The sequence below is a fragment of the Nipponia nippon genome, unplaced genomic scaffold (assembly GCF_047370975.1).
Source record: "Nipponia nippon isolate SJK-2023a ecotype South Korea unplaced genomic scaffold, ASM4737097v1 scaffold_4, whole genome shotgun sequence".
Lineage (NCBI taxonomy): Eukaryota > Metazoa > Chordata > Aves > Pelecaniformes > Threskiornithidae > Nipponia > Nipponia nippon.
The window spans coordinates 17858821-17885411 of NW_028262358.1; the positions used below are offsets into that span (position 1 = coordinate 17858821).

Here is a 26591-nt window from a genome sequence, read left to right on the forward strand (position 1 = left end):
CTGCTGAGGTTTAGGTCAGTGTTATATGGCTCCTGGCGGTGCTGGTTCATCCCTGCAGGATGGTAATTGAGTCTGCTCTTGCCAAGTTTAACCTTGGCACCTCACTCCAAAGCATGTGGGGGACAAGTGGAATCATTTTACTCCAAGCAAATAGAGGAGAAGTGAACTTTAGTGAGCTCACAGGCTCTCTGATACGTAAATGCCTAGTCCCAAAGCAGTATCACTCTGATGAACAAACTTGCCTCCAGGTTAGCCTCTGTTTTCAAAGGGGTTTATTACTAAAAGTATGAATCTCTGAAAATTGAATCTGGGAAAGGTGTAGGAGGATGAGGATGAAGTTCTTTGGGGGTGCGGAGATCCCAGCCTGCTACAGCAGCAGAGGGAGGACAAACAGAACTCTCTGAAGGATTGAGATTCCGGGACTCTGCTCATTATCAGAGGAGTTTGCTAGTTACTTTCTCCCTCTGTTTCTCTCTTTCTCTCTCTGCAGAGAATGCCTTTGCTTCACTTTTTTTTCATTCCCTTTCTTCCTGTTAATATCCACGCTCCCTCACCCCTAACAATTTAGCAAGCTAGGGCTCTGCTGCAAAGGCCACTGATGTAATGGCAATGGTAACTGCTCATATTTGTGTAATATCCATTACCCCAGGGCCTTTGAGAGCTTTGCAAAGCTTCCAAGCACCATTTGCATTTTTCAGTTGGAGATATTGACCTGTAAGAAACTAAAGTTGTCTTATGCAAAATCTGTGGCCTGCAGAGGTCATATTTATATGCTCCTAACCTTTTTCTGGCCTTAAGATTTATATTTCTGTCCTTAAGATTTATTTTTCTGTTTCTCTGCAGGCCAGGCAATGAATTGGTAGCAGAGCTAGCCCTGCTTCTGCAGTCTTCCACTTTTCATGCTGTTCTTCAGCTTTGTTCACTTTTGGACGTTGGAAATGATGGCAATTGGGAAACATGGTGTTTTCTGTCAGGTCAGTGGGCCAAACCATTGCAAGGTTTCGTCAGCCAGCTCTACTGTGTTGCGTGTTCATGTCTGGCAGTTGTTTTTTGTCCCCCTCCCTGTAAGCATTGCAGTTTGTTGCAGAGACAGCCCATTATTCCTTTACCTCTTAGTGGTCTCCAGCTCACCCAAGGTAGATGCTGCTAGCTGGCAGGTATTGGAAAATAGGAGTTTGTCCACCTTGACCGAAGATCCTGCATTGGGCCCTCTGGGCACCATAGTGTGGGGCTCTGAGCCGCAGGTCAGATGCAAGACAGCCCCTGTCCTCAGGGCATCAGCCTGCGGACACTTGGGCACTTTAGGGATCTAAATGCCTGTGGAGTTAGGTGATACCTTGTAGGTTAGGTGAATGGAGGCTTTAAATATTTCAGTGATGCTTGAATGGTGGACTTAAGCCCTGAACAAGACAGAGTCTTACAAATACTGTAAAGACCAGGGAATAAATTCTGAGCAGTGGGAACTGTTGTATTTCAAGGTTCATACAGAACTAAGAACAGTACTGGGACTTTAGTGGAATAGATATAAGAGTAATAAAATGGACAATTAAACTGGTCTCATTAGAGGATATGCTCCTGCTTTTGCATGTCAGCCCTGCACCTCATGCTCCCAATGCTTGTTACTCATAATGAAAAATTTCAGTACAAACCTTGGATCCCATGCTGCAGCTGAATGAAATTGCTTCAGATCATTGAGAATTTCCCTGCCTGATGATTACACAGGAACAGGACAGAGCTCTTAGGATGCTCACTTGGAGTTATCTTGTATTTATGCAGCTGTTTGTGGAAAAATGCTGTAGTCAGAGTGCTTGGAGTTGGTTTGTACCTTTATGGAAGATGTGTGGAACAGTATGCAGGGCCCTACTAGGAGCAAACTACTGGCCAGGGAATGTATTTTAGTAGCCCTCTGGGATGGCTTTGCACAGGAGTATGGGGTGGGAGACCCATCTCCCAGAGGCAGCTGAGAGGAAGGCACCGAGGGAGACAAGCCCAATATTTCTAAGGAAAATGCTTTTACAGGAAACTGACGTGAGCCGACAAAGAGCAAGCCTAACATTTCAAGACATGGGCCACTGGTTGGACTTAATTTGATGATATATTAGTTCAAGGTGCTGACTGTGACTGCTTCTGTACCCAAACCTTGAGTGTTGGGCGTCTAGAGCCTTTCCTAGAGTCCTTCATGGCAGAAATCCTATGTGCCATGAAGACCTGCTCTCAGAAGAGAAGCAGCAGCTGATTTTTGTGTGCTTTTTCTAGCACTAGCCCCTGTAGCATCACTGCTGTCAGCTAATTTATGTTCATACAGCATTAGCACCCGGAGGCCCCTCAGTGCGAGGACCTCTCTGCATGAGGTGCTCTGCAAACTCCTGCATGGACTCAGGATCTCGCAGTTTCAGAGTCGTCTTCAAAATGCCTCAATAAGGAGGGGAAACCTTTCAATGCTTTTGGTCGAGGCTGGGTTATGCTCAGGGCAAAGGTGTGTCAGTGTACTTGGCTCCTTCTCGTCTCATTGTGTCCGGCAGTCACAGGAGCTCACAGAGCAATCGATCACTCACCTCTGGGGAACAACCACCCGTGGCCACACCTCCAGTGGAGACCGTCACAGCACTCAGTGGGAGCAAACTTGTGTACAGTACTCAAATAACCGTGGTGTCCAGCACAACACCTCATTAGAGCTGGAATGAGGGATTGTTCAAGTGCTTTTTGAAGGAGCTAATGAGGTTTGGCATTCAGATCAGCTTATTCCTAACTCTTGATTTGCTGCCCTGGGTAAGCTGCTGCTTGTGGTAACTCTTGTTTCATGGTTGAGCAGCCCTGCTCTGCTGAGAAGCAGCCATAGCAGGAGCTTTTGATATGGGCATTGAACCTTTAAGATCTTCCAAATGAAAGCTGAGGGCAGACCTTGTAAAAAGAGCATCACGTGGGTGATGCTTTTGATGTCACATCTTTTGTCTGCGCTCCTTGCCATGCACAATAAATATTTGAGGAAGGAAGTCTGCTCGTTCAGAAATTCCTCAAAACAATAAGCTCAACAGTAAGAGGAAACAGATTTTGGATGTAATGTCACTTGGATCATTGTGCAGAAAGATACAGGAGCACTTCTTGCGAGCTGTGTGTCTAACCTAAGCAGCTTTGACACCAAGAGCTTAGAAAAGTGGGGAGAGATGCAATTAGTAGCACAGGGACCTGTCTCATGATTCTCCCACAGGCCTGGGGAAATTGCCCAGTTCCACTGGGCAATGGCTTTTTACTCTCCATAAAAACTTCATGCTACAGATGCATTATGGGCCTGTAAGCTGAAATCCACTAGCCAAAAAAAACCCCAAACAATTGTCGTCACTCCAATTTCATTTTATCCTCACAACAAGCCTCTGGCTGGTGAGACATTGGGTTCAGCCTCCACAGTGGCTCCAATCCTGACGGGTTCCGTAGGGTTGTTGGCATCAGCATGTTTCACATAACGATACTGTATGTTTGCTGTGCTGGGAAGCCACCAGAGAAATAGCTTGTTAGTTGGGAAAGAAAGTAATGATAGCATTAAATAATCTCTGTTTTCATTTACTGGGTGAAAATCCCAGAGGATGCATTTTCTTTTGATTAACCCAGCAGAAGGATGACAAGGAGTACAGTTACTGTCTACTGAAACATCACCAGGGCCTGGAGCTGTTCAAACGCAGCTGTGTTCCATTTTTTTTTCCTCTTCAGAAAGCCATTTTCTTACACTTTTTTTCACTCGGCAGTAAACCACTGCCACTGTCCTCTGTACAGAGAATGGCACCAGCTTGTTTTCCATGCTCCTATCAGCAGTGGCAGAAGACGAACCCTGCACACCCAGCGCTTCCCCCAGCCTGCAGGCAAATTGCTCTGCCATTATCCTTACAGTTACAGTGGTTTCTGTGCAAGGGAGAAAGGGGTGGCCCTACATAGCTGTACATCTGGGGTTTTCCGTATCATGTAGCTGGCCTGAATTAGGAACTACGCCCTGAATTCAGGCAATTAAGCCTTTGGGGGCCATGGAGGTGCCATAACTGGTGCCCTTCCTAATTACACTTTATAGCATGCTAGCATTTAGGTAGGACAGCCTGGCAGAGGAAAACAGGCATGGAGAGCCTGGCTTTGTCTTACAGTGTAAGTCAGTGGCAGAGGCAGCCTTCAATCCCAGCTACAGGATACACTCATTTCTGGTACTTACTGCTTTCTCTTGGGCTTTTTTAATACCTTCAGCAATGGGGCATGCTCAGCTTCATTTAGGAGGTGATCTTAACTAGTCAAAATTGCTGCTGGCATATTTCTTAGATATTCATCCTATGCGATGAGACCAAAGAAAATATACCTTAATCCCTGCTTTATGCCCTAGTCCCACTTGCAATGATACCTCCATTCCTTGTTTTAAGGTCCACAGTTCAAATAGACCTACATTTGTTATTTTTAAGGGTATTTAGTGCCTGCCTTTCATTGAAAGTAATGGGAATTAGGCTCTAAAAACCTCTAAATGCCTTTGTTCCTTGACCTTAAGCTGTCTCTGTGACTTTATCTAGACTAACAAAAAGGGTGAAAGCCAGAAGTGAGTTAACTGTCTCAGCTAATTCCAGCCTTTCTGAAATCACTTGCTTTACTCCAGATGAATGCTTTGACAGCTTTTGAGCAGAGTTAAATCTCTTGGGCAGGGGGTGGAGCAGTACAGAGCTTTGCTGCACTATGAACAATTTCTATTGAAATTTGCTTGAGGATACCATTTTATCTGACTGTAAGTTTGATTGATAGTAGGGTACCTAAAGTCCTTGTACAAGCATTCGTTATTTGTTTTAAGCTTACAGAACAAATTAATAGGGACCTGCCTTTGCTTCTTCCATCGAGTGCAGAGGCATTTTTCCTTCTGTAATAATTTAACTGAACTGTGTCTGTGATTGATCCTTCTGGCTGTACTTAGCTACCCATGTGATAGTTGTTCTGTTTGCAGAGCTTTAGAGGCACCTGTGAGTGGTTTTTCAAAAGCAGTTCACATTGGCATCCTTCTGTACTCACTGATGTTTATAGGAATTTTACTGCTGGCTTACCATCCTGACCTAAGGTATGCTCTGCAAAATCCCCTCGTACCTCTCACTTAGGCCATAAGAAATGGGCTAATATGTTTAAGGAACCCCTCATTTTTTTTGGTTGTTCTTGGGGCAAGTCTGGTGTGACATTACAGCTCTTTGTTATCCAGTGTGTGAAACGATGCTCCTGCTGCAGCGGCAGCTCTGAATTCAGTGGGAACAACTCCAACATTCTGCGCTGGGTCCAACAGCAGCGGGCGCGGTGAGAGACTTGCCTCTGCTGCCACGCTCATACAGCCATGGGGAAAGCAGCTGCTGGAGTGGAGTTACGGCAGTCTTCCTCCAGCATTTGGACTTTCTGGCCGTGATTTTGACAGAATGTGGAAATGCATAGCTTGAATATATTTTTATGTTGTTTTAACACCACCTGACTTAAGCAGTTCTGTACACGGGAACCCCTGTAGGCAGGGCAATGCCAGGGATCGGTGGCTGTCACTTGCATTAGCATTGTTATTTTTCCATGTAGGCTCCTGATGCTGCAGGGGAACCCACTGGCATCTGTGTCAGGCCCAGCGACCAGCAGCACATCGAGTAGACTCTCATCTGCAAAAAGCCCATCGTCCCCTCCCGCCATGGCAACGCAAGATGATTTTGCAGCAGGTAAAGGGCTGCAGCAGACTGGAGACTTCTTCAGCCAGGGCTTGTTGCAATCCCGTTCCTGCAGCCTTTGCCTGGAGGATGTTCACCTGCAGCAGCAGTGCCGGTGCCCAGGAATGCTGCTCAGCTCAGGGAGGCAGAGTGTGTACAAAAGCTGCATTCAAAGCGCTGATCACGAGACCCTGGAGATGCTGGAAAGTGCAGCAGCTATTCTTCATGCTGTACAAGTGAGAGCCCAGCCTTAGAGGCTGGGTAATGGGGAAGATATTGGCCAGGACAAGGGGCAGGGAAACATGCTGTGTATAATTTCGAATTTTCAGGAACAGCCAAGATCAGAAATTTTTTGAGGCAGGCCATGTTTGTGTTGGTTTTGGGTGTCTCTGCAGTAAAGAAAGCAGGGAATAAACCCCTGTAACAGTGAAGCAGAACAAAGGAGAATATTTGGATGGACAATTTGCATCCTACAGATAGAGTAATCAAATAAGCACACTGAATATTGGGGACATCAAATGCAGAGTGCAAACCTTCTTTTAGTTATAACACCTGGTGATTAATTGTTTGTGTCCTTGCACTTTCTTTGTTATGAAGGGAAATAAACCCCAGCAAAACCCAACCCAAAACTGAGTGGGGATTACAGAAGCAAAGGACTTTCAAACTAGTTTTGGAAAGCATTTACTTCCTAGACATTGTCAAATTCTAGAGACCATTGTGGGTTGCCTACCCTTTGAAAAGAGAGGAAAGAAATCCTGTAGTCATGGATGGGCAACTAGCAAAGCATATGCAAATTTGTAGAATGTTCAGCTGTCAAAGTGCTGGAATGCAAGCGCCTTCCTAGGCAGATAGTCACACACCGTTGCCACGGCCACAACGGCAGGTTGCTACTGGTGTGATGGTCTTCTGTGGAGAAGGGGTGCCTGTGTTTGACTCTCCATATCAAATGCTGCAAATTTGAGTAATTCGTACTGTCCTTATTTTAAAGCTAAGTACCATGCCTCAGTTGCTGTCTACTGCGGGAGCATTCCCAAATTCAAACCCAGATACACAGCTCTGCGAGGCGGAAGCGTTGATTCGAACTTGCAGTCTTGTGGCAGCAGCTGGACCGCTGAAGAAGAAGGTGAGATGGAAAGGGGTTGCATATGCAATGGTGGCCTCAGCCAAATGAAAAAAAAAACCACCCTGATTTCGGGGAGAAATGGTCCTTGGAGGTCAGTCCTCATGTGCTGGCTCTGTGTCAGAGTAGGTGGCTGACAAAGAGCTCCTGCCAAATCACTACTACTGCCAGCCAGGACAGGGACTGTGGCCCAACTGGCCATAAATCAGGCATGGTAATGAGATGTGAGTTCTGCTTCTATCTTTGCTATCAATGTGTGGTCTCACCATAGGTAAATTCCCAGTTCTTCCTCTGCTTGCCCATCAGATCTGACCTTGAGGATGGGATGGTGCTGTAGAAACACTGGCAAGATCTGCCTGCTTGCTTGAGACATCTTTCTGCTTTCCAGAAACACCAGTAGCACCATGTGGGTCTTTACTGGTAGTCTTCACAGAAGCCAAGTCCTGAAAAGGGAATATTTTTTCCTCCCTTACCAGTGGGGTCTTCAATCTCTCTCTCCTGGCTTGCTAGCTCAATGCTGTTCAGAAGAACTAAAGTGATGCTAGTTTCATGAAAAATAAAAACAAACTGATCTGAATGATTAAAAAAAGCTTTGAATGCCTCACTCGATGGGTTGATTGTAAAGGTGTGAGGTCAACTAACTCACTTCTTCCCTTTTACCTGACCTACAGCTTCTTTTCAGTCCATATTAACAATGTGGTCAAAGCAGACGAATTTATGGGACGGGGATGGAGCTAGGAAACCTCCATGCTCAAGGGCCACCTCTCCCCTGGATGGCTGGGTCAGCCAGGCCAGCGTGCATGACCTCAGCACTAGGGATGGAGGTGATCTCTCCCGCCTTTCTCACCGATCTTTGACCCCGGACCCCCGAGAGAGGGAGATGAGCAGCATTGCCCCAGAAACCATACAGATCAAGGACAAGCTGAAGACCAGGAGGATGTCTGAGGGTCTGTTAGCCTCACAGAGAGGTAAGGCAGGAGCCTGCCCGCTCTCCTGAGGGGAAAAAGGGACTTTTCCCAGCCTAGAGAGCTAGAGCACATTCCTAGTGAACAGTTTTCCCCTGCATGTGCCCCCCTGCAACAACCTGCCCTGCTTTCAGTCCCCTCCATAACCCTCCTGTTGCTGTAGGGGTGTACAACTGTGGGGCAGGCAGAGGAACAGGAGGGTGTATGTGCAGGCGACTTACTCTGGGTGAGCACATGTCCATGGGCTCCCTGGTGTCTGACGGGAGCCCAGAGGACCAAGGTGTTCCTCTGGTGGCTCTGTGGAAGTGGGTAAGTGTTGTCCACTGCCCTGCTTCAAGTGGCTGCCAGCATGAGCATGTTTCCCTGTGAAGTTATTTAGAAGTTTCCAAGAAATCTGTCCAATGAAATATCTAGCTTCAGGTGCTTTAGGTTTGCAATGCTGTTTCTATTACACTTTGTGTCTCCGCTTTGCAGGCCTGATTGACTGCAGTGACCCTAAGGGGGAAAATGGCACAGGCTATGATGACAGTGATGGGAATTACAAGGAGCTGATGTCAGAAGGAAAAGGATATAAAGTAAGAAAGCCAAGCCAAATCACATGTTTATTTCCTGTAGGCAGAGCTCCGAAATCTTCTTTCCCTGTGGTGCAAGCCTGGGGAAGCAGCTGGGCCAAGGAAAACCTCAGCTGGACATTGCGCTTCAGTTATCTTTGCAACATGCGTACTGCAGACTTCATGTCTTCAGTGTATATCAATAGAAGAGATCTTTAAATAGTTTCTGTGCTCTCTAGTGGCTCCTGCTGTGTTTTATGACTGAGAAAACACCAGCAACCAGTTGGAGCAACTAAATATGTCTAATCCGGTCAAGCATATCCTTCTACAGTTAGTAAAATACATATATCTGCGAACCATCTGTACATTGCGGTTACTGTTGCAGACACACCAGTGTCTTGGTGGCTTTTCATATCAGCTCTGTCTGGTTCAGATGGAAAAAGATGTTTGCTGGAGCAGGCAGTCCTGCAAACTCAACTTCAGGTTGTGTCAGCTTTTGAGTTACACAGCCATGTCCTTCTGCACAATTATCTCTAACAATATTTCTAGACTTCAGTGGCCCCTGTGCAGCTTCATCCTCTTCCATGGGTCTGTGCAGGGGTAAGCGATGGGAACTGGCAATTCTGGCCATGGGGAATGGAGTCCAGACCCCATCCACTTGATTGGCTTTGCAGGAGGGACAGAAGCTGCAGTTGTTTTGGTTTTGCCGTGGTGGGCAGGAGAAGGCAGATGAACAACAGTGTTTTTTAAATAGGATAACCAATAAAAGGTTAGTGTATCTGATTTTAGCCTTGCAGATACAGGGCCAAATGTATCCCGGACTTCAACTCTGTTGGTTTCACTGGGGTTTGAACAGGTCCTGATTTGACTCTTTAGCTGTGACAAGAACGCTGGGATACTAAGGAAGAGTGTGCATCTGCCCCCGCTCCTTCCATCACCCTTCCTAGCCATAGCATGGGGAGCCTGAAGTAATTTCAGCAGGCAGAGAGACCTTACACAGAGCAGCAGGGTAGGGAGCTCTGCTGAACTTAATAAACGACAGTGAGCCTGAGATGATGAATTGTGTGGGAGCTGGAGAGCACCGAGCATCCAGAGAGCACATTAGCACCTGGGCTGAAAGGCTGGTGGGGGACTGTAGGAAGGGCAGGAGCAGAAAAAATTATGGGCTTGAGAAAAGCAGGTTTTGTCAGCGTGCAAAATGACTTTGTGGGGTATTGGTTGGAGTTCAGCAATGGCCGGTGGGTGCTTTAGGGACAGTGAGAGGATAGTGATCCAAACACATTCCCGTACCATCCGAAAGGCTAACAGAGGCAACAGCACTCCAGAACATCCTTATGCCAAGCAGATGGATGCCAGGTGGGAATGAAGTGACTGCCAGAGAGGTGCATGAGTGGAGAGAGCTGGCAACAGCATGCAACACGGTCTCTCCCTCACCACTTCCCTTTCCATTGCCCATCCTAGGCCAAGCTGCTCCATCAGTTTGACTTTTCTTTTCCTGCCAAGTCCTAGCTAAGAGCATGGCTAAGCTTCTTGTGGCGTCAAAGGGGGAAGGATGGATGCTTGACCTGAGCACTGCCTTCTACTGTTTCCAGGCTTCCCTGCTGCCCTCACATTGCAGTGGTGAGGATGGGAAGAAGTCACTGGGAGCGGCTTTGACTCCCCCTATCCCCAAGTCAGCAAGACTACCTGATGGGCATCCTGTCCACGCTGCAGTGCCTCTCCCAAGTTCTCAGGACCTGGTTTTCCAAGAGACTCTGGAGATGAGGTAAGCCAAGGTGTCTGCTTTTCCAATATGCCATTCACCTCGCACTTCTCTCCTCATGAGGTTATTTTCCACAATCAGCTCTCCAATATATTTATGCAAACTTCTGTGTCTTCACCATTCTCTGTATCTATGATGATCCAGCACAATGTCAAAAGGAACATCATACACTCTAAGAGCAGGGGTGGCGGGAGGGAGGAGGAGGCAAGATTTAAGAGAACCTTAAAAGCAGGTCCTCTGCTGGACTCTGATACTGATTCATTCTGTAATCTTTGTGGTGCCATTTGGGAACTGTATTGCATGGATCTGAATCCAGCATCTGGTTTTGTGTGTGATCTTTGACTGCCAATTTCTGTACCTGCAAGATATGTTAGGGCAAATATTGGCTATCGTATAGATGTCTGCAAATTCAGATGCTGCTTCTATATAAGTCAGTCGTAACTTCTCTGTTTCTGGGCCTCCACTGTGAAATGAGAGCCCAGATAAATCTTGGTTTATAGATGTATAATCCTATAGATGTTTAATATTTACATATGGCTTTAAGATCAAAGGGGGCAAGGTGCTAGAGAACAGGTATAGGGATGTAACTGATGGAAAGATATTTGCTTGGATATGTGTGGGGAAATCTAGCTGTCAATCTTATCCTAGTTATAACAATAAATAAGGAGTCATAGAAATAGAGTTCCAATTTAAAAGCTTCAGTATGGCTTTTAAAGTGCAATCTGAATATACTTACCTACCAGTTGAGTTGGAAGAACCCTTTTTCTTCTTGAAAGAGCAGGGAGGTGTAATGTTATTCTCAGGAGACAGCAATGCATAACAAGATACTGTCATCAGCTGAAATCATGACCAGGCAAAGTTAGGCTTCTGCAGCAGTATAAAGGTAGCTGTCCTCAGTACAGACTTATGACTGGCTTAACATCTCTTGCTGATTCAGAAAGGATGTATGTAACAGTGAAAGCCACTTAGCTCCAAAATGAGAGACAGCAGAATTGGATAGTTAAGGCCCAAATTGAAGAATGACTCCCGTGTTTCAGCTGGAGCTTGATGAGCTCTGTGTGACTCCAGCAACTGAAAGTTTAATGGCAATTAATCAGCTTTGCATATTGTTGGTTTTATGGGTTGCATTTCCTCCTTCATCAGAACGACCATGCTAGGAAAGTTTGCCTCCTTTAATGCTACCCGCCCTTCTCTTTCTATCTTCTCATACATTCTTTTGTCCTCAATTTTCTTAAGGCCAAGATCGGGCAGCAGAAATGAAGAGAAGACCCTTAAACATCTAGGTAGGTACAGGGCACGGCTGTCCTAAAATGAACATAGTAAGCCTGACCCATGGGTGGCACTGTGAAAGTTCGGTTGAAAACCATGCTGTAACTTTTTTCAATTCCTTGATGTGCTCAGGCGGCTTCTCCAGAGCCCAGTCACTGGCAAATGGGCTCCAGTGATCCAGTGAATATGGGATGATGAATGGAAGGAGCTGGAGGGGTACTTTGGGGCCCCGGAAATGCACAGCAGGGAAAGAAAACGTTCCTCTACCTCATGCTCATACCTTTTATCTCCCTGCATGCTCACTAATGTCACAAAGATTAGAGAAAAACGAGGCATTTTGCATGAAATGAGAAATGTTCCCACTCCTTCCTCCTACACTTGAAGGAGAAAACCTTCCCTTGGAGCAGTTTCTGAACCAAACCCTTTGAGATCTGAAGTAGATTCATCAACATTGCCTGTTTTTGCACTGGGAGAAATAGTGAAACCTTATGTGATAGGAAGTTATTGTGAGTTTTTCATTTACAGAGAAAGAGACTTAGAAAAGGATCCAGCCTATGCAGGATCTGAGCTTTCCGTCCTCTTAAAGCAGAAGCCTAAATTAAATGCTGAGTAGTGAACTGAGGTTTCCTTTGTGCAACTCATTTATCTCAAACCACGTATGCTAGGTTTATGGTTATAAATCTCTTCCCCTACTCTATCTGTATATGTCAGTATTGCAAACTGAGGCTGGGGTAGGAGATGCCTGCTGGCTTCTCCCCCCTCCTCACCTTGCATTATCACTAGCAATAAGAGTTCTGCAAGACAAAATGCAGTGTCTGGTGCATCTGTGTCAGCCAATACTTTTAAGTTGAAAACCTCAATGACATCGTTGCTGTCCCTTTGCCATCTGTGGGTTTGTAGCGATAGGAGAGACGAGAATTTAACAAATAATTTTGCTGATGCAGAAAAAGGGATAAGATCCACTGGTCCCTGAGATCGGTGTTAGTTCTGCCAAATAATGGGCATGCCCCATAGGAATGATTCCTTTATTGCTGATATGCAGCTAGGATGCTGAATGCAACTAGGGAGAAGAATTGCTGAGTAAGTGAGGTGACATTTTTGCTGGTTATGTTCTGGACTAGAAATGAGCTATATCATTAAACCATCCCTCTCTCTCTTTTATTATTGAGCTGACCATTCTGCAGGGAAAAAAAATCATGATTTAAGAGAGTTATTCCTTTTTTACTGCTTGGCTATCACATGATTTTATCATCTGTGAAGCCATGTAAGGAATGATTAGTTCTCTGAGTTATAACGGCTTTGTTGGAGAGTATTTCAGAATGAGCTGCACTGTGCTATTCCCATTAAGAAAATCAGCCTTTAGTCAGGCTGCCCAGAAAGTGGGCTGATCTGCTACAATTTAGAATTAAACTCCTTGGGGAAAATGAATTCTCTAGCTTCAAGAACACAATTTTGTTTTTAGTAACACTCTAGCAATCCTAAGCTTTTCTTTAAATGCCCTCTAAAATATTCCAGCAAAGAGGAGGAAATGATGATTCTTACCGCTACAAAGGCATATAGTTATTAAAAACCAGGAGTTCTTTTAGTAACTGGGAAAAAGAAGATGTTTACTAAAATCAAAATGGATTGGAACAGATAAGAATCTTTTTGGCAAGGGCAATCTCCATCTCTCTGCTCTTCTCTAGCAAACACAGCTGCTCATACACAATCTATATCTGTGCCTTAGAGCTCCAGACTCTGGAACCCACCTTGCCTGTTCTCCAGCATCGCGTTGTTGGTGGCGTGAAGTCTGCCGGACATTTATGTGAACCTGCGCCCCAGTTAACAGACCTCCCACTCAACCAGGCCAAGGAGATGGATCATCTCATGTGCCCTCACCCAAGTGACGATGAATTGAGGGACAGCAATGGAAGGGTAAGGGCTAAGGCTAGGGGTGAGCAGGCTTCCTTTTCAGTGACTGTTCAGTGCTTAGCACAAAATGTCACTGAAAATCATAATCTCAGGGAGCAGATTCTCTTGGGAATACATTTGACAGCTACAGAGCAATTGCTTGAGTATTTTCGCTGGTGCCGAAGTCACTGGTTGGGAGATGGTGCTAAGGTTATGCAAGAAGCATTCTTTACGTATGAAGGCCAATTTAGAGCAGATCTGAATGGCAGAGCAAGTTACACATCAGTGAACATGTGCAAAGTGCATGCTCGGAAGCACAGAAGCAAAGAGTATAAGCAAGGCTGCTATTTTGCTCTCCCATTTTATTTTAAATGGGAGAGCTTGCTTTTCCTTGGTTACCTTTCTTGCTGTATCTCACAGCCTTCTCATTCTCAATTTTTCTGTTCATAAGACCAGTATTTCTCCAACTTGTTTTCACATGACTCCTGTATTCTCAGAAAGCAGCTGAGTCCTTCAGAAGCAAGGAAGTGAGAAGCAGCTGCAATTACTGGCCATGACTGTTAAGAAACAGCAAATTACCTCTCATTGCTGGTTATTGCAGATGGTTTTTATTCCCCCGCCCTGGCCCGTAGGAACTGAACTGCCTGTTCACTGGTAATGTGAGCTCTTCGTACGTCTTGGAGCACTCCTATGACTCTCTTCATTCAAGCAGGGCTTCCTGACGCAGATTGAGAAACAGTATCTTGGACCAGTGGAAGGTTATGGCAATGAAGTATTATATGTCACTGGGTGTAATTGTATGCCAAGGTGAGGAAAGGAGGAATTCTTCTGAAACTATTGGGAGGTATATGGAGCTGCCTTAAGGACGATGACACTCTACTGCTGTGTTCCTGATGAGGTGTTGTGTATGGTTTGTGTATCTCTCTTTATGCTCCATGATGTATTTCCATTGCAACTAGATCCATGTAACCTTGTCCAAGTCAGCTCAGAAGAAAATACAGCAGAAGCGAATGAGAGCGTTGGAGCTTTTGCGTAAAGAGAGGGAGAAAGAGAGAGAAATGGAAATGTCCTTGCAGCTCCCTACAGAGAGTGTTGACCCTGGGGATGCAGCAGAAGAAAGTAAGTGGTTGTTAAAGTTGTGGGCCTTTTTGTTCACTTGCTTGCTATTTGCATAGTGCTGCAAATGTCTATTAAATCAGACTGGAAGGATGTTACACTTGCATCTGAGTGGAAGACAGAATAGGATTTATTTCCATTTTCAAAAAAAAAAAAATACAGAGGCATGAAGTGCCTTGCCCATGGCCCACACTGAGTCAGTCACAGAATATCACCTTCTCCCCTTCTCCTATAAAGTCTTTCAGACTAGATAATTCTGTCTCGCAAACTACATTGGGGCTTCAGACTCTAATTGTAGCCTCCAGGAAAGGTGAATGGGTGAGTCCAAAAGAATGCTTTTCAACCAAGGTGTAACCTGGAAGAAACAAAATTAAACTATTTCTAATTAAAACACAAAAGATCTTGCTCACGTGATAGGACAGATTATCCTGCTCACACCACTCCCTGCTGAGAAGCTCGCATTGCAGAGCCCTGCTGGAGCCCTTAGCCAGTGCTTATGTTATACCCACACCAGCAAGGAGCCTTACTGACTTAATTGCAGCTGACGGGCTCTGATTGTACTGCTGCACACAGCGGCAGGGAACTTAAGAGTCAGCACTCAGCCCGAGGGCATCGGACAAGGTTATCTGCTCTTTTTCTTGCTATTGTTTTGTGAAGTACTGGTGAGGAGTGCTGAGGTGGGAGCGCCAGAAATGTAATTTCCCTATCCACCCTCTGAAACAGGAAAGCAAAAGAAAAGCAGTACTGAGTTTTCCTCATTTCTTAGGGAAAGCATCACCGCATTTGGTTTTGAACTAAAAGGGGGTAGATTTAGATTAGATATAAGGAAGACATTTTTTTATGATGAGGGTGGTGAAACATTGGAACAGGTTGCCCAGAGAAGTTGTTGATGCCCCATCATTGGAGATGTTCAAGGTCAGGTTGGATGGGGCTCTGAGCAACCTGGTCTAGTTGAAGATGTCCCTGCTCATTGCTGGGGGTTGGACTAGATGACCTTTAAAGGTCCCTTCCAACCCAGACTATTCTATGATTCTATGATTCTGTGATCACTGTCCCATGTTATTGTGCAACTGTTACGCTTGGAGTTGTTTGGGACAACAAAGGGATGTTACCTAGCTCCAGCAAGATTTCTAGCCCTTTCCAAGCGCATAGCCACCCTGTCCAGCACTCTCCACTTACAAGGTCCTTTTTGGTCTCTGCAGGCTTTGGCCCACTGCCTGTCAATGGGACAGTTTCCATTGCCCCCAGCATGAGCAACGCACGCAGAGAGTGTGCTGGTACTGCCTTGAGGAAGAGGGTCAACAGGCCCTCACTGCCCAGCATCCCCGTCATCAGCCAGCATCGCAGCATCCCACGCAAGTCTTCAGGTGAGCCTGCCCCGCTGCAGCCCCTTGCACCAGCTCTTTCCTTGCACAAGGAGCACAAACTGCCTCATTCCTCAACCACAGGTAGGATCTTGGGTCCAAAGCCTGTCCTGAGGATTGAGAGCAAACCTGCTTTGGATCCACTCCAGCTTAGTGGTACTGGAGGAGTTAGTGCTTACAGATCCATTGGAAAGTTGAGCTGAATAAAGTAGTGGTAAAGCCTTAAGCTCTAGATTTTGGCCATACTGATAGTACAAAATATAACACTGGTGCCAGGAGGCAGCTGTAACTGCAGGGCTAAGCTCCAGTGCAGTCTGGCAGGGTGTGCTCATTGTGCACATATGTGTACCACCATGATCAATTAGCCACTCACTGTTTTGGCCCTCTGCCTGTGCTGCTGTCTAGCTCTCCAGCCAGCTTTTCTACTATCACAGCAAGGGTTGTCTCTGCATGGAAATTAGTGACTTGGTACAATCATGCCCTTGCACCTAGAAGTGCTTGACGGTTTCTAGCCTCTCTCATCCCATTGCCTGCAGTGCAAACTGGGAACAAGCAGTGCCTCTTCTGTCACCCCACCCAAATACAGTGGCTGTGTGTAGCAGATGACACACAGGAGAGGCTGCCTGGTGCTCCCAGGCTGCTTGCTACCTGCAATAAATGTACAGCAGGCAGTTAGCCCATAGTGATTCTCGTCTCTCCTTTGTGGGTAGAGTACCTCGTGTTATGATCCTGAGTAGCGTGAGTTAAGAAAAAGGGAGCTAGGAATGATACTTTGAATGCTCTTTTCCAGTGATGCTACTCAGATTTTCAAAATTGACCAGAACTAGCCTGATGTGGCTCTCCATTCATATTGAATATACATGTGCGTATGTACATACTTGCGCAGTGACGTCACTGATGTCAGTGACAGTGATATCAGTGACATCCAAATTAGTTCCCATCTGAATATTTTTGATTTTACAGTTCCTTCATTCTGCATACTTTGTAGAACACCCAAGATGTTTTATGCAAGGTAGCATAAAAACCTTACAGAGTCCATGCCAGTTCATCTAGATTCTGGGCAATATTTATACTCAATACTTTTAGACAGCTCAGATGTTTTCATCTACACTTTAGAAAATGAGCTTTTGAGTACAAGACATGAAATTTTTGACCTACGGTGCTTTTGATGACAAATAGGTTTCATAACAAATGCATTTGTCATCTGAATTTTCTTATACCTTGTATATTTATCATCAAGAGAGTGTGTTTGCCAACAATTTGCATCTATATTTACATATTTTTATTCTCAGTTCACATTTGGAAGGCTTTTTTGTCACAACTATCTAGACTAGAAATTGCATTTTTCCACAAGAGAAAGCTTAGGCATTGCACAGTTTGCAAACAAGTACATTTGATGACAAATAAATTTCACCTCGGCATCTTCGAAATACAGCCAGTGGGTACCTCTGAAATAGTGAATATTCATAACGCTTGGAAAATAGCAAAATCCATAAACTACTACTTTCCCAATAGTATGCTAAAATGTATGTGCCCTCAGCTGCCTGCTGTCTAGAATACTTGAAGTAAATGGAAACAGAGGCACTGCCAGATTTAGAGGGTCGGCTATCACTGTTCCCTGGCGGTTGCTCCTTGGGGATTTGCCTGAGCCCTGCAGGACTTGGTTGTTCAGGCTTGGTGCTCGCTGGGGGCAGCTGGAGGTGTTTCCTTGGAAAGTTAGAGGGTGCCTCTGTCCCCAGTGCTCCAGGTAACAGGGAGGTGATACAGGGAGGTATGTGCGCATCTCAGAAGCTTACTACTGGGGTAGCAAGTCTTGCTGGGCAGCACTGGCTCCCAGCGAGCATGAGCTCTGAGGCGCTATGAATCTGCAAGCTGGCTGTGGTACCTGTATGGACTTCGGAGATGGCTCTGTGTGTGCAATTTTCAGGTTTACACAAGGAGCTGGTGCCCAGCTGGAGGTGACTGGGGGATGGTTGGGTGCTGGGGAAAGCAATGAGCCAGACAGCAGAGAAATCTCTGAACCAAGCCAGTTTGCACCCATATATAATCTTGGCTGGGAGACTGGGTTGCAGTCTGCTTGGTGGTGGGGTGCCTTGCCCCAGGGTATGCGATGCTGGTATCTGACCCTCTCCTTACAGCGACCTCGCTGCCGGCCATTGGTCTGGACTTCCTGGACTGGGGAGAGGAGGCAGAGTGTGGGAGCGCCCAGGAAGCCAGACCCTTCCCTCACCCACAGCAGGAGCTGCTCAACGCGCTCACATCGCTCAGCAGCGACGACTGGTAAGAAAGCACCCTGTTCACTCTTTCTCCCTCTCAGTGTGAAGGTAAGCTAGAAACATTTTTCTCTAGTGCCTCTGAGCCAACACAGCCCAGATGTCCAAAGGGAACTAGTGAAACCACTCCAAAGCAGTCACAGTATAAAGCTGTGAGAGCAGCCTTTTATTCGCCTTGGTCTGTAGCAGTGCTACAGCCACGGCATGTCCATGCTGTTTCCTAGCTTTGCCTTCTGCTCAGTGTAGCTGCAAATGAAATCTTCAGGCAAGACAGAAAGTTGTGGAACAAGGTGATTTGCTGGCTGAAGCCAGAAGCAGGATGGGTGTGGTCTTGAGTTTAGAGATTTGGGGGCCTCAGGTCACTGGCCCAGGTGGGACTGAGTAAGGATTTATCTCTGGTCCCGCTGCTGGCAGCAGCAGCAGCAGCAGACAGGGCCTCCCTGTGACCTCCTGCACGTGAGTCCCAGCAGCGCCTACGGGGAGTTCCTGTTTCTGAGAAACGGGCTGAGATGTAGTGCAGAGTTGCTCAGCCTGTCATTTCCCCTGAAGAGCTCACGGCAGAAGACAAGGACAAAGAAAAAAAAAAATCCTTTAGGAATCTTGTAGTTTTAGAATTAAACTTTTTCCTCCTCAGTGCTTAATATGGGCCAAAGATGTTTTGTTGATAATCACAGTGTGTCCTGAAATTAGACACAGACAGGAGGAGACTCTACAAATGTCAGGTGATATTGGTTGTCTTTTTGATTTCTGGGTAAGCTTACTCTCTCTAGGGCTCCACCCACACTGGGATAACCATGAAAAATCTTCCACGATGCAGCTCCTTGTGTTTTGCCCCTCTCTTCTTTCTCTTCCCTGTTACTGTTTGGTACCCTGTGAGGTGCAGAGAGCTGCTGCTGGTGTGGGGGGCCTGGGTTACACTCGGAGACCCAGTGGGGATGGGTCCCCAGTCCTGCCCTGCAGCCCTAGTGAACCAGTGACTGCATCACGTGCCTTCAGGTAGCTCAGGTCCTTCACAAAGAGCACTGAAAGATGCGTGTTTTTACTTTTAAATACCATGTTGCTGTTGTGGGTGTTATTTTAAGTAGGGATTTTCTGGAAATCCAGCATTTCGGCTGTTCTTTCCCAGGTGTGGAACCTTTTAGGACATACTGGGGTTTTTTTTGAGGGGGGGAAGAGGAGGAGACACGACTAGATTGCAGAGTGCAAGCTCAGCTGTACAGTGGCAGTGCAGACTCTCACTCTTGAACTGCCCTCTGGGGATGGTGAGGAGGGAAAATGCCCCAGTAACAGCCAGGTGGGACTGTATCTCAGGGACAGGGTCCAGGGAGGGTGCAAGAAATGGAAACATGTCATAGTTTCTCAGCTTCTAGGAAGCAGCTACATAGGGACTTTGTGTGCCAAGGATTGGAGAGGCTGTCTTGTTTAATGACCACAAATTAACCCATCCACTCTGAAACCATCTATTTGCCGTTTGGATTTATGTATGCTTTTGACCGCCACAGCATTCTGTGGCAACAAGTTCCACCATTCAATTAAGTGCTGTATGAGAAGCACCTCCCTTTGTTTGTTTGAGCGGACACCCTGGTAATTTCAGAGGGACCTGCCTAGCTCTTGGGTGGTGAGAAAAATCAATCTTTTTGGTAATTGCCTTTCAGGGAGCAGAAGGCGAAGGCACTCTTCAGTGTCAGATGCCTGGCTATCTGCCACTCAGAAGTCCTTCTCGGTAGCCTTCATGATGTTTCCTTGGCAGTTACCAGAGAGGTAAGAACGTTGTGTTTAATTGTGTCCCACGTACCTCGTACATGGGGCATAGAGTAGACATGTTCTTGTTCATTTACATATGTGCTCAGTGTCTGCCTTTTTAGACCTATTTTTAGACCTCATTTTTCTAATAGCTATGTCACCTATCTATATGATCTGTCTGTACATGTAACTATATTTACTGGTATGTAGGGCATCTGTCTCTCTCCTCTTTGAGCTAGGTGTCATTATAATGCAATATACAAATGCAGAAACTGAGACACTAATCAGGTGATTTGCCACAGCCCAAATCTCTGCCCAAGCTGTAATTAAACACTACAGCTTTTGCCTCCCAGCTTCCTCCCACTTCCTCCTCCTCCTCAGCATCCTGGGGGATTGACTGCAGGTATTTATTTTCCAGTGCTGCTTCTGCGTGCCTTTTGGTAATTTGCCCTTTCCATTGACCTGTTGCCTCCATGCACCGGTGGAATTTTGCACTGCAGCCACTGGGTCTTGGAGCAGCCTGGCTGTGGAGTTTACAGGGCAGTTGCGCACAGCTTTGCCATCTCAGCTCTCAGTTAACAGAGAGATCTCTACCTAAGCTCCTTAGTAAAATCTGTGGCTTATTTCCAACTTGGCACTTGTCTGTGGCCTAAACCAGCTGCCTTGTACTCTTACTACACAATCGCCAAATATATTAAATTTTCCTTTGCTTGAAGAAGACGGTAAGACTTAGCTCATTCCCATGAAAATCAGTCCTGCTATCCAATATTTAATGATGTTGGAGGCTTGAATGCCCCTTGTGAGTTGGACTCTTCAAACCTTTTTGTTTAGATATGCAGGACTCGGATTCTCTCACTCTGAGATCAGGGTTAGCAAAAAAAGCCCTTTCAGCTTACATCATCTGATTTTTATATCACTTTTATATTTCTGAGGAAATTTCCTCCTCTGTTCTACACGCTCATGTGCAGAGACATCTTTCAGCTTTCATTTCACTCCAGTCCCAGATTTTGCTTTCACAAGCACTTCTAGCACTTCTGTTGTTCATTTTTATTAACAGGCACAACTAAGTCTGGCAGAAAGAACCACTGGTCTGTCCTTCAAAGTATCTTTCAAATGAAGCACATGACTCTCAGATGCTTCTTTCTTACCCTTGTGGGAGAGCCTTTTGGGAGCGGGGATCACTCCAGAGCAGCACTGAATGCTGTAAAACCCCGCTGATCGCAGCTGTAATTGTGTGTGATCTCCAGGATCCTCGAGTGCCTTGAGTCCAACAGCTAGGGTTCTCCTTAGCAGACGGAGCAGTAGGTGGACTCAGGTCCCTGCTGTGAATTTGTAGGCTTGAGCCCCTATTTTCTGTTTCCTGGTTGAGTGCTCAAACTGCCAGTGCTGCAATTTTTGACAGGAGGAAAGTACTACTTTTCCTCATCTTGTCTTTATGAATTGTGCCTGTTTAGTTTAGAAACAGCCCTTGCTTTAATTTTTTTTTGTTTGTTTGTTTTCAATAGAAGGGCCTAAAATCAAAGCAGTGTACATTATGGGCTAAGTAGCACACTTTGTTCTAGGTGAAACAATACTTTTTAGGCCTGCAGTCTCATTAAAATTGTATTGTATATAGCAGGCCTAAGGCCAGAGAGGAGGTTGGTAGCAGAGTAAGTGTGTTTCTGTGCTTGTGGTCTTCTGCTCTTACTGTGTTCTTATGTTCCACCTGGACACAGCAAGAAGGGTTGTTGTTTCCTGGGACTTTTGTCTAGGGGAACTGATTTTCTTTACAAGGTGATTCTTACGTTTTCCCTCATGACTTCACCAGGTGAACAACCTCCGCTCGAAGGTGTCTTGCTTTGCAATCAGCACTCTTGGAGAGCTCTTCAGGACCCTGAAGAACAACATGGACCACGAGGTGGATGAGGTTGCTCGGGTCTTGCTCCAGAGGATGGGGGACTCCAGTGAGTTCATTCAGAAAGCAGCCAATCGATCCCTGGGGATCATGGTGGAGACCGTGACTCCTGCACGAGCAATGACTGCTCTCATGGCTAGTGGAGTCCCGTATGTCATTCTTCTCTTAGTGATATCCTTCACTTTAAATCGTGTGGGTAGGGGGAGGGACGAGAAGCAGAAAGGGAATGATGGGAGGGAAGGGTCCTTTCTTCTGCATCTTCTGTGAACTTCGTGATTAGATTCTCTGATCAACCTCGCTCCCTTCCTCTTGTCATGTGCTTCTGCCCTACTGCAGCCTGTTTGTTCTCACAGTCTGTCAACATTGCCTAGATGTGGTGAACGATGGGGAAGTGAACGTCCCTGCAAAGGGTGGTGATAGAGCCTTGTGGCTTTGCGGGAAGAGGGACAATGGCAATTCCAGCAGTGAGCGCCCTTTGATATTTCACAACACTAACCACAGAGGCGCTGGGAAAAACCATGCATCATCATTATGCCATTAACTTGAGAAATAAGGAGGCTAATTGCTGGGACACGGAGCATGTGGGGGAGAACCCACTGGGTGCAGCACAGCCTGCTCAGCAGGCGCAGCTCCTGCTGAGAGGAGTCTGTCTGACTGTCATGTCCTTAGAGCTCCACTTTCTATTCAAATTGATGCTGCATGTTAGCCTTCAGATGGTGAGTCACTTTACAGGCGCCTTCACAGGCTGACTCCCATGGGACAGCTGAAGCAAATGCTGCCTTAAAATATTAGTGGCGCGCCTGATAGTTTCAAATAGGCACCCTCTAGAAAGGACAACCTGGCTAAAACGACTGCTACCCTTTCCTTAGCTTTTGAAAAGGGTAAAACATTCAAATGTACCTCTTGCCAAGCCTCAAAGAGCAAACTGGCTGCATTGCTGGATATTCTGCAGCTTCACGCCCCACAGGGTTTTTGCCCCCATTTGATTTTTTCAAGGATGTGCAGATTTGGAGATAAATGGGTGGAATAAGCCCCAGTCCTGCTGCAGCTCTGTCTGTATAGTGGGAGACCTCTGACAAGTCATCATGAATTGTCTTTCATTTCCCTCTTTCTCAGAGTTAATTTGGGGAAAGAAATTGAGTATCAAATAGTCCAGGGAGATCGAATTCCTCCCTCTTTCTTGCAGGAACGTAGAATGCCACCTTTGTGTTTATCTGAGGACAGAATCTTCTACAGGTGGCTAAAATTGGAGCAAGAACACATGCCTCCTTCCCCCAGCAATGACAGGGAGCATGCCATGACCGAGGCCTGTGCTTCTGGCCCACCTTTTCTCTCTGCCCCAGTGTTTGTTCTCTTGTTTTCAGGCACCGCAATGTCCTGGTGCGGAAGTGTGCAGCAAAACACCTACTGACGACAATGGAGCAAATTGGAGCCAAGAAGCTCCTGTCAGGTGCGCGTGACAGTACTGGGTTGCTGGTGCGCACACTGGTGAAGCTTGCTCAGGACTCTCATCAGGACACAAGGTGATGATCTTCATTTTACCTCCTAAAATCTGAAAACTGTTTGATGTCTGGCTGTAAATGATAAAACCACAAAAGAGTGCAAGGTAAAGTAAATATTAAGGAAGTTACCTCACAGTGTGGATACTGTTGTCTGGGGAAATGACTGTACTGGGTAACATGAGGTTGTCCAGCAAGAAGGACCATTGTCAAATTCCTGTGACTTGAACGTTTTTTTTATTCAGGTCAACTGTGCTCAGATTAGTCAGCCAAACAATTTTATTTGGTCTTATGTGCTCAATGCAAAGCTGAAGCGTTGGCCGCTGTTCATCACTGAAGGATCCCAAGCATTTATTTCTAGTAAGGTTAAGACTGTCCTAGAAAAATTCTAGCTGTCTTTAATCAATATATTCAATCTTTCTAAACCTATTCTGCAGATTTAGTTGCCTATGATAGTCACAAATTTTTCTTCCCAATCATTTTATAGTGGTGTTGTCTGTGGCTGAACGACCTCCAAATTTCCTCTTGAAGATAGCTGTAGTTTCATAGTAGCAAAACCAAACCAAACCAAAAATCCCCTTACTTTGATTATTAATTTAAATTCCCATTAATAGATGGCAAGAACACATGAGCAACTAGCTGCCTGTGTTCATACATGTGTTATAGAATAATAAATAGTAAGCATGAGGTGATTTGTCCTAGCTTCTCTGCCAGTTAAAGAAAGGTAAATTATTGTGCAATGGCAGCAAGATACTGCAAATAGGTCATGACAGCAAAGCAGGAGAAGTGCTTCACTCATTCCACAGGATCCTACGATCCCACATAAGCATACCCACAATTTCAGAGTGAAATTGTATTTTCCTTGTTGCCCTGTGTTCTCCTCTTGCCTCTTGTGTTCAGCTGGAAGCATTGTGCAGAGGCAGTAAGTGGAGGTAAATATCTCTCTTTGCTGAATAGGTAATACCTTTTCGTGAAGGTATTACACATGATGCGTTTAAAATATCAGCTTATTTTATTAACACTTTTCCTTTGTTTATTCAGAAGGCTAGGGAGAAAAGTCAGTAATAGTCTGTAGAAAAAAAAAAAAGAGTAATTAATTTCTCTCTTTTCTATGTTAGGTGCTATGGACGGAAGATGCTGAATTTATTGATGAGTCATCCAAAATTTGATAAGTATTTGAAACAGTCTGGCCCCTCACGTGACTTGGAAGATGTTATGGCAACAATTAAGCAGAAAGTAAGTGCTTGGCAGGAGAAATGTCTCCTTTATGCAAGTATTGAGATCGCTAATATGAGATTAAACATACCTAATCTTTCTTTATCTCATTCTTCTTCTGCTGAATCATTTTGCTCCTGGGAATGAACTGTTGATCCTTAGCCTTGATCTGCAGATAGTGAAGGAACTAGTATGGTTAGAAATAAAGTGAGTGTATTTTGAATATCAGCCACAAACAGGAAAAGGAAGTAGGAGAATACAGTTTTACCTTCAAGCATAAAAAACCCCAACCCCTCCGCCCCAATAAAGCAAGGAAGTGAGAATAGTGCTTCGTAGAGTCTTTGCAACAGACGAAGGAAGTAGTAGTGCCAAGAAAATTTCCATATATACAAAAGATGCACAAGGCAATCATAACAAGTACATCTATTGTCTGTAGTCTGGAAATACTGCCCTGCTGTCATGCACTGTGGAGCTGGAAGCTTTGTCAATTCAGCATCCAGTGGAAAATCTTCCCTATTCTTTTTCTGTTCCTCTCCATTTGCATTCCAGAAAGGAATGTGCCTTTGTACAGGAACAGGGAGAGAGAGTGTGAATGAAATCAACTCTCAACACAATGGGCCAACCTGCAGAGTCCAAAAGTTTCCCCCTATTCCCTTTAAGAAGGCTTGTTCCCTACCAGTTCACATTATTCCCATTTGTGCTCAAGACTAATGAATTTGGGTTTTTATACTGCTGCCCATTATGGTAGCACCTATAACCTACCTTAGGTTATTGAAAACAAATAGTAGACAATACACTGAATCTCTGGCCTGTCTCCCTCCCTAAGTTATGAAATGTTTTCCTAAGCCTTTCTTGGCAGCAGTGATCCTCGTTATAATTTCTGTTTTAAACAAGTAATTTCCTCTTTTATCTTCTATAGATTCATGGTTTTTTTATATATATATCTTTGTAGGGGACGGAAAACCGTAAATGTGAACCTCCATCTGCCAAAGACCCCAAGAAGTCTAGGAACAGAGGCTTGACGATGCCCCAGGACAATAACTTGCCTTCTGATGGAGGGTACTGAGCGCTTCTGTTATATCTGACAAAGCACATGACAAACTTTACATGTCTTTTCCTTAGTAAAATCTTTCTGGTGGAGATGAGCTGTGCCAGAGATTCCTTGCCCCACAAATCTTCTATGATAAAAAATGCCTACTTCTGCATTAGGCTGAACACAAGTTCTCTGGAGAGTTTTCCACAAAACTTGAGAGAGACGAAGAGACAATCCCTGGTTGCAGCTCGGAAGATCCAGTGCAGTGGCAAGGACAGTGTTGTGGAGGCTGTGAGAGGGTTGTGTCTCTGCTGTTTGACTTGGGACAAGTAACTTCAATCAGGGTGTTCTTATCTGAGTGGAGTCTTTTTTAGATGAGTGGTTTGATGAGAAGTCCCAGTCTAGAACGAAGATGCCATTCCTAAAATTAGCACTTTCCATGCATGTGGTTTGGCCTGGCTAAATCATTGCTTTCTGACCCTCAAACAGTACCGGAAGACAATTCCTGAGCAGTTCTGGTCGACAGATGTCTCAAGGTGGACTTTTTATGTAGCTATTCATGTCATTCAGACCCATTACCGGTTGGTTGATGGACAGCACGATTTTTTCCCCTGTGCTGCAATCAGCATTCAAGGTAGCAATTTGGTCCTTGCTGTCTCCCCATGCCAGCAAGAGAGCTACTTTACTTGCTCTCCTCTGAAAACAGAGTGGATTTATTTAGCTCTGTTGTGCTCCATGGTGGCAGGAGGGTGACCCCATGCCTCACTAGCATAGTTAGGATCTCCCCATGCTCATGGCAGAGAGAGGTTGATCCAAGAGAATTGTTCCCATTGGGTTTGTTAAGCTGTGGACCCAGTCCCTAGGGAAGCAATAAAGTGAGCGTAGTAGTGGGGCTTCTGTTTTTATCTCTGCTACTGATCCTCTGGATCCTTTCAGATAATGCCCCTTAATCTCTCTGGGTAGGATTCATCTGTTCAGATGCATCTGCGCTATATATCCAGATTCCCATACTTGTTGTAGAGGCACTTCTCCGGAGTAATTAATTTCGTTATAATACAGACATCTCCCATAAGATGAGGCATTTAAACTTTGAAGTAGTGCCTATTTTTCCCCACAGAGGGATGCTAGATGGGAAGACATCTGAAGATAAATGAGATGAATCCCATCTTCGGTGCCTTGGTTTTCCTAAGTAAGCACTAGCGATAATGTTACT

At 45.4% G+C, this 26591-nt stretch overlaps 1 protein-coding gene across 4 annotated transcripts in view; it reads left to right on the top strand.

Annotated features, from left to right (window-relative positions):
- The window catches only part of TOGARAM2 (TOG array regulator of axonemal microtubules 2), a 60880-nt gene that overhangs the window by 24203 nt on the left and 10086 nt on the right, over positions 1 to 26591 (top strand). For 3 of the 4 annotated variants that reach the window (XM_087777060.1, XM_087777061.1, XM_087777064.1), the window contains 16 exons: positions 844 to 974; positions 5563 to 5696; positions 6673 to 6807; positions 7476 to 7772; positions 8244 to 8344; positions 9913 to 10085; positions 11319 to 11365; positions 13078 to 13265; positions 14201 to 14360; positions 15560 to 15724; positions 17860 to 18001; positions 19650 to 19755; positions 21545 to 21780; positions 22996 to 23154; positions 24249 to 24366; positions 25298 to 25404. In XM_087777060.1, coding sequence (XP_087633186.1) covers positions 958 to 974; positions 5563 to 5696; positions 6673 to 6807; positions 7476 to 7772; positions 8244 to 8344; positions 9913 to 10085; positions 11319 to 11365; positions 13078 to 13265; positions 14201 to 14360; positions 15560 to 15724; positions 17860 to 18001; positions 19650 to 19755; positions 21545 to 21780; positions 22996 to 23154; positions 24249 to 24366; positions 25298 to 25404 — 2285 coding nt within the window. In that variant the 5' untranslated portion in view covers positions 844 to 957. The remainder of the gene's footprint in view (positions 1 to 843; positions 975 to 5562; positions 5697 to 6672; positions 6808 to 7475; positions 7773 to 8243; positions 8345 to 9912; positions 10086 to 11318; positions 11366 to 13077; positions 13266 to 14200; positions 14361 to 15559; positions 15725 to 17859; positions 18002 to 19649; positions 19756 to 21544; positions 21781 to 22995; positions 23155 to 24248; positions 24367 to 25297; positions 25405 to 26591) is intronic. The other variant, XM_087777063.1, reaches the window with a different exon arrangement.